At 46.3% G+C, this 7,741-nt stretch overlaps 1 protein-coding gene across 6 annotated transcripts; it reads right to left on the minus strand.

Annotated features, from left to right (window-relative positions):
* Positions 1–1,383: 1,383 nt before the first annotated feature.
* LOC140420782 (uncharacterized) lies at positions 1,384–6,978 on the minus strand. Of its 6 annotated transcripts, none has more exons than XM_072504782.1 (3): positions 6,757–6,920; positions 4,215–4,295; positions 1,384–2,591 (listed from the first exon to the last, which is right to left on the minus strand). In XM_072504782.1, the coding sequence occupies exon 3, from the start codon at positions 2,480–2,482 to the stop codon at positions 1,529–1,531; it is 954 nt and encodes a 317-aa protein (XP_072360883.1). In that variant the 5' UTR covers positions 2,483–2,591; positions 4,215–4,295; positions 6,757–6,920; the 3' UTR covers positions 1,384–1,528. The 6 variants fall into 6 exon arrangements, with proteins under 6 accessions (XP_072360883.1, XP_072360882.1, XP_072360884.1 ...); XM_072504781.1 differs by having other exon boundaries at positions 4,215–4,329; XM_072504783.1 differs by having other exon boundaries at positions 4,215–4,329; positions 6,832–6,914.
* Positions 6,979–7,741: the final 763 nt, after the last annotated feature.

The raw sequence follows: 7,741 nt of genomic DNA on the forward strand, positions 1-7,741 counted from the left end.
TTTTGCTGTTATTCCTTCCAAAATGGTTGACCTCACATTTACCGTATGTGCACTTTGCTCTGCCACTTATCTTAGTGTCATCAGCGAACGTTTAACACATTACACTTGGTCCCCAACTCCAAATCACCTGTGTAAATTGTGAACAATTACTGTCCCAACACATCCCTGAGGCACACCACTGGCCACTGATCGTCAACCAGAAAAACAGCTATTTATCCCTATTCTTTGCTTTCTGTTAGTTAACTAACCCTCCAGCCATGTAAATACATTACCCGTAATGCCGTACACCTTTATCTTCTGCAGCAGCCTTTTGTCCGGCACCATGTCGAATGCCTGAATAAGATTGAACAGGGGGCACCCTCCTGTGCTCCACCCGACATCTGCTGGGCTTAGCTTGAGAACCGGAACAAGAGTGACAGGAGCTGGAGGACTGAGCCCAGCTGGAGTAAAGGCAAGACGATAACTGAGAGTGGAGGAAAGGAATAGCAAATATGGTGAGATGGAAACAGATTCCAGCCCAGGGAGGAGGGAGATTGTTTGTGGTGGGGATTTACAGCTTTTGGGGAACAAGAGAGGAAAACATGTTCGATAGAAACTAGAATCGTCTGTTCTGAATTTCTGCACTGTACTGACAGGGACGAACTTTGAGTGAGAGGATGTGCAGACGGGAGACTCATATAAACTACATTTGCCCTTAAATAGATGGCCGTGATTCCGAGTGAGGGCAAGGGCTGAGGAAATGGGATTGCAAACTCCAAGTCAGCAATGGTTTTGGAGCAGAGACTCACCGAGGGCAGTCCTGCCATCGGGCTAGAGGCTCATGGACATGTGCGCCTCTTTTCTTATCAATGGTTCAGGTGTCAAGGAAATGAGATTTGAGGTCATCACTGACTTCATCGAAAAAAGTCAGTGAATAATGATCTCACTTACCTCATTCTGGCTGCCCCTTCCCCTCTCACAATTTTAACCCCTCTCACAATACTTCACTCCTCCTCACAACTCTTACACTCTCCACCTGCCCACAATCTATCCGCTCGCACCCTAGAGCCTGTGTTGTGTGTGGACGAGCCTTCAAGTTATCATCCAACCTGGGAAGACAAAAGGAAACCCGCTCGATGAGAGATACCAGAGAAACTATAGAAAGATGTGAGTTCAGGCCTAAGACGAGAGAACTTTAGAGACAGTTTGTCCCGGTGGGTTAGTAGAAGAGAGGGGAGCAGCAGAGGCAGCTGATCGGATTGTCTCAATCATAGTGACAAAGAAGTTCCACAAGCTCCTCACACTTGTTGTTGGAGGTGAGGATGGAGGAGTCAGGGGAGAGGGAGAGCGCTTTAAAAGGAATTAACTTATGGTAGGAATATTAAATAGATTCAACATGCTGTATTTAACACAAACCTGATTTATTTGAACTTCATCGAGAATAGAATACTCTATAATGAGGCTGGAGTTTATTAACATCAGCAGAAACAGATCCAATGAACATAGTTCAATTCTGCATGCAATTAACAGAAAAATACATTCTCTGTAGTTACTTGTGAATTTGCTGGTGTCTCAGCAATGCAGATGATTGGGTGAATCTCTTCCCACACTTGGAACAGGTGAATGGTCTCTCTCCAGTGTGAACTCGCTCATGCACAGTGAGATTAGATGATTGCCTGAACCCACACCCACAGTGAGAACACCTAAACGGTCTCTCGTCAGTGTGAACACGTTGATGGGACATCAGTTCTCCGGAACTTTTAAAGCACTTCCTGCAGTCTGGGCATTGAAAAGGTCTCTCATCAGTGTGAACCATCAGGTGTCTCAGCAGGTGGGATGACTGAATGAATCCCTTCTGACAAATGGAGCAGATGAACGGCCTCTCCCCAGCATGAACCATCTGGTGTTTCAGTAGGGTGGATGACCGAGTAAATCCCTTCCCACACTCAGAGCAGCAGAATGGTCTCTCATTAGTGTGAAACTGCTGGTGTTGTAGCAGGCCCGATGATCGCGTGAATCTCTGTCCACACACAGAGCAGGTGAATGGTCTCTCCCCTGTGTGAACCCGCTGGTGTTGTAGCAGCCCTGATGATCGTGTGAATCGCTGCCCACACTCAGAGCAGAAGAACGGCATCTCCCCAGTGTGAACCCGCTGGTGTCTCAGCAGGTGAGAGGAATGATTGAATCCCTTCCCACATTCGGAGCAGATGAATGGTCTCTCCCCAGTGTGACTGCGCTGGTGTCTGAGCAGGTTGGATGAATGAATAAATCCTTTCCCACACTCTGGGCAGCTGATTGGTCTCTCCCCAGTGTGAACTCGCTGGTGTAACCGCAGATTGGATGATCGAGCGAATCCCTTCCCACATACTGAGCACGTTAACGGGTTCTGCCTAGTGTGACTGCGCCGATGAGTTTCCAGTTCAGATGGGGATCCCAATCCCATCCCACAATCCCCACATTTCCATGGTTTCTCCCCACTGTCAACAATGCTTTCTCCTTCCATGTTCAAAATCCCGTAATATTCAGCTTCCGATAAATTGAACAACTCTGTCAGATCCTGATGTGTTGTTTGGTTTCAGTTTCCCGACTGCAAATCCTCACCTTCTGATACTCTGTGAAATTGATTTAAAACAGAAAAAAAGGGAGTGAGTCAACACACAAAAACACAAAGGCAGGTTGTGAAATTAAGCTGAATGAATCTGGTAACTTGTGGGGCCAGCATGAGGAAAGCGTTCCCGTGAAAGCGGCTGGATTGTCACAAAAACCCAACTGGTTCACAAATGTCCTTCAGGGAAGGAAATTGACCACCCAGTCTGGACTGACACAACACTCTGACTCAATATGAATATCAGATGATGACAAGTGAAGACCAAACAGAGAGACTGCTGAGTCACTCAACACAATTATGGCTGATCTTGGGCTTCAACTCCACTTTCCTGCCAGCTCCGCATATCCTTCAACAAACGGAGATCTCTCCACTCAGCCTGAAATACAGTTAGTGATGGAGCATGCACAACCAGCTGGGTTCGACAACTCTGTGTAATAAGATAGAAAAAACAAGAGAAGAGTGAAAGAGACTGCACCAGCCTCCCCGAACAGTTGCTGGAATGTGGCGACTAGGGGCTTTTCACAGTAACTTCATTTAAAGCCTACTTGTGACAAGCGATTTTCATTTTCATTTCATTCAAGAGACAGAGAGCAATTGTGGGAGAGGCAGGGGGAAAGAGGAACATTTTTCTGGACCTAAAACAAGACCAGAACGTGGGCAGTATCTCCTGAAGCACTAACCGCCACGACCCAGAAGGACCAGGGTAGCAGGTGTCGATGAAGACCATCACCTCCAAGTCACACACTGCAGCAATGTGACTGACATCCAGTACTGGAAGAATAGAAATGCATTTCATTTAAATATTGGGCAGACTAAGTCTTATAGATAGATAGTTTCATAGAATTTACAGTGCAGAAGGAGGCCATTCGGCCCATCGAGTCTGCACCGGCTCTTGGAAAGAGCACCCTACCGAGGCCCACACCACCCTATCCCCATAACCCAGTAACCCCACTCAACCAAGGCCAATTTTGGACACTAAGGGCAATTTAGCATGGCCAATCCACCTAACCTGCACGTCTTTGGACTGTGGGAGGAAACCGGAGCACCCGGAGAAAACCCACGCACACACGGGGAGAACGTGCAGACTCCGCACAGACAGTGACCCAAGCCGGGAATCGAACCTGGGACCCTGGAGCTGTGAAGCAATTATGCTAACCACTATGCTACCGTGCTGCCCTATTCACCTATTACTCCTGTGCTCACTGACCTACAAAGGCTTGGATTTAAAATGCAACAACGTTTTCCATCTCACAACCCTCCAAGATAATTGTGCTCCTCTAATTCCAGTCTCCTTAGCATTTCATATTTTAATCACTCAACCATTGCTGGTCATTCTCTCAATTTCCAAGATCCCAAGCTCTGAAATTCCTCCTGAAACCTCTCCACCTCACTTTTCTCCATTTAAAATACTCCCTAAAACCACCTCTTTGACTAAACATTTGTTCGTCTGCCCTGATATCTCTTCATGTGGCTCTGTATCAAATGTGGCTTCATAACATTCCTGTGAAATAACTTGGAATGTACTATTACAAAAAAGATGCTGTATTGATACAAAATGTTATCAATGATTTGGACATATATAACTGTTCCTTCATTGTCACGAAGTCAATAACCTGTAACTCCTTACCTAACAGTATTATGGGAGCATCTTCACCATGAGCAAGGACTGCAGTGGTTCAAGATTAAATATCATCTTCTCCATAGGAAACTGGGGATGGATAATATCTGTTTATATCTATGGACTGAGAAACAAGGTCAACATTTCACATCATTCAAAATGAATGACAGGGAATAAAACTGGTGCACAATTTGATAATCAATAGATGCTCAGAAGCAGAAGAGAAATTAACTACAGCACAGGAAAAAAACATTTATTTTAGAAAAATAAATTTCGAGTACCCAATTATTTTTTTATTCCAATTAAGAGGCAATTTAGCGTGGCCAATTCATCTACCGTGCACATCTTTTTGGGTTGTGGGGGTAAGACCTACACAGACACAGGGAGGATGTACAAACTCTATACAGATAGTGACCTGGTGCTGGGATTGAACCCAGGTCCTCAGCGCTGTGAAACAGCAGGTCTAGCCACTGCTTTTTTAAAATAAATTTAGAGTACCCAATTCATTTTTTCCAATTAAGGGGCAATTTAGTGTAGCCAATTCACCTATCTGCACTTTCTATGGGTTGCATCTTTGGGTTGTGGGGGGGAAACCCACGCAAACACAGGGAGAATGTACAAACTCCACAAGGACAGTGATCCAGAGCCGGGATCGAACCTGGGACCTCGGCGCCGTGAAGCAACAGCACTAACCACTGCGCCACCGTGCTGCCCTGGCTAGCCACTGCTTCACCGTGCCGCCCAAAACAATTCCTGACGATGAAACACACTGTGGGAAGATAAAAGTGGTAAATCAGCAGCACATGGTCACGGGATGGGCAGTGTTGGAAACCTCATTCAGTCAGTAGAAGTGACAGAAAGTACGATACAGGGCCACAGGGGGAGCTGGAGAATGGCAGGGAGGTGATGAGGGAGGGTAGAAGTGAAATAGCAATGGATGAACATGGATTCCGATCCACAGTAAAGGAGGCACACCAGCCAAGCGACATGGAACCTCTCACAGAAAGCAGCACTAAAAACTCTAAATTGTAGATGCATGGTCAAAACCCCTCACCACAGAAACAATTTTACTATTTTCAATGTTAAAATCTCCCGCTGGAGCATGCAACTGGGAAGATTTCAGGAGAACTGGAGAAAAGTCTCCAAGTTGAGGAAATACCCGGGGAGCAGTGATGAGCACTGCAATTGTCGGTGTGATGATATCACAGACACGGACACAGAACATCTGGGTCTGTGCAAACTAGTGATCACCACTTATTATGGAAAATGGGTAGGTCCTGAAGAGAGTGCAGAGGAGGTTAACCAGAATAGTTCAAGGAATGAGGGGTTTTATTTGTCAGGTTAGTTTGGAGGAAAGAGATTTGTTGAAGGATTGAGGGATTTTAATCGTCAGGTTAGGTTGGAGGAAATATGGCTGTTCTGCTTGGAGCAAAGGAATTGAGGGGAACTTTGATCGAGATATAAAATTTATGATGGATATAGATAAGGCAGATATGGCAAGCAGTTTCCATAAACTGATCGTGGAAAGATTACGGACACAGATTTAGATCTTCGATGAGATGGAGGGATAATATGAAGATATTTTACAGTGAGTGGTAATGACCTGAAACTGAATACTTGCATTCAGAGGCTGAGAATATCTGGGTCCTCATGAATTGAGTGACTCGCAGATTTTGATTTGATATTTGGTTTGATATTTCTGTCTTGCAAATCCTCCTCATATCCTGAAAAAGTTTACAAAACAATCCAGTAGTGTCAGTCCAGGATAGAAATTGAAAAGCGACAAATGTTTATACATAGAACATACAGTGCAGAAGGAGGCCATTCGGCCCATCAAGTCTGCACCGACCCATTTTAAGCCCTCACTTCAACCCTATCCCCACAACCCAATAATCCCTCCTAACCTTTTTGGACACTAAGGGCAATTTATCATTGGCCAATCCACCTAACCTGCACATCTTTGGACTGTGGGAGGAAACCGGAGCACCCGGAGGAAACCCACGCAGACACAGGGAAAATGTGCAGACTCCGCACAGACAGTGACCCAGCAGGGAATCGAACCTGGGACCCTGGCGCTGTGAAGCCACAATGCTAACCACAATGCAACCGTGCTGCCTTATCTTCGTTTAAGTTGGGCAGCATGGTGACGCAGTGTTTGGCATTGCTACCTCACGTCGCGCAGGTCCCAGGTTCGATTCTGGGCCACTGTCTGTGTGGAGTTTGCACATTCTCCCTATGTTTGCGTGGGTTTCGCCCCCACAACCCAAAGATGTGCAGGGTAGGTGGATTGGCCACGCTAAATTGCCCCTTAATTGGAAAAAATGAATTGGGTACACTAAATTTTTTAAAAAAAATCTTTGTTTAAGTTTTCTGTGTGTAAATCCTCTCCTTCTAACCCCCATATAAGGGTTTTTCCAAAATCCATCAATGTCAGTCCAGGATATAAATTGACCGCATTGTCTCCTCCTGCTCCCTGAAGCAGGATGACCACGCATGAGCCCTGTCGCACAGCCGCTCCACCCGGGCCAAAAAAAACAAATCCAGCCATTACCGGTCTGCATTACCGGTACCGGTTCGCTGCAATCGCGGAGCCGGTAGTTTCTGATTCAGGGTCTTGGGCCTGCACCTAGTGTTTATGAAGTCTCCGTGTCCATGTCGCTGGCCCTTTTTGTGGCTCCCACCCACTAACTCTGTTATTCTGCTGCAAACGCCATTTTCTTACCAGCTGTGTACAGCTCCGGTCACAGACCAGACCTGCGCATGATCAGAAAACATCGCAAAGCGCATGCTCCAAACATACTCCGTTATGCGCATGTGTAAAGACCAATTTCTGCTTGGATCCGACAGAATGTGACCCTCTGAATGCTGTGTTAGAGTTCCGTCAATACAAGCCAATATTGTAGCCATAAAGCCTTTTGTAATCCGATGTGGGCGCCTCTGGCACAAAATATAAAATTATTCCTTCAGTTGATGCAACAAAGCTCACGAGCGTCTACCACAGTCGTGTCTGAGTGGAGTGAAGAACAGAACAAGTCCACATACATGTATATTCACTGGAGTTTTGGTTCATTGAACATAGAACATACAGTGCAGAAGGAGGCCATTTGGCCCATCGAGTTTGGACCGACGCACAAGCCCTCACTTCCACCCTATCCCCGTAACGCAATAACCCCTCAACCTTTTTGGACACTGAGGGCAATTTTTGACATGGCCAATCCACCTAACGTGCACAACTTTGGACTGTGGGAGGAAACTGGAGCACCCGGAGGAAATACGTGGACATGGGTAGAACGTGCAGACTTTGCATAGTCAGTGAACCAGTGGGGAATTGAACCTGGGACCCAGGTGCTGTGAAGCCACAGTGCTACCGTGGTAGTTGAGATATTGATGCTATTTCCCCCCCCCCCCCCCCCCCCATACACCACATCTGTTTCAATCCAGCCCAGATCCCCTTGCAGCCACGTCTCTGTGATGCCCACAACATCGTACCAGCGAGTTTCAATGTGTGCAACCAGCTCATTTATCTCGTTTTGTAT

Source organism: Scyliorhinus torazame, chromosome 5 (genome assembly GCF_047496885.1).
Source record: "Scyliorhinus torazame isolate Kashiwa2021f chromosome 5, sScyTor2.1, whole genome shotgun sequence".
Lineage (NCBI taxonomy): Eukaryota > Metazoa > Chordata > Chondrichthyes > Carcharhiniformes > Scyliorhinidae > Scyliorhinus > Scyliorhinus torazame.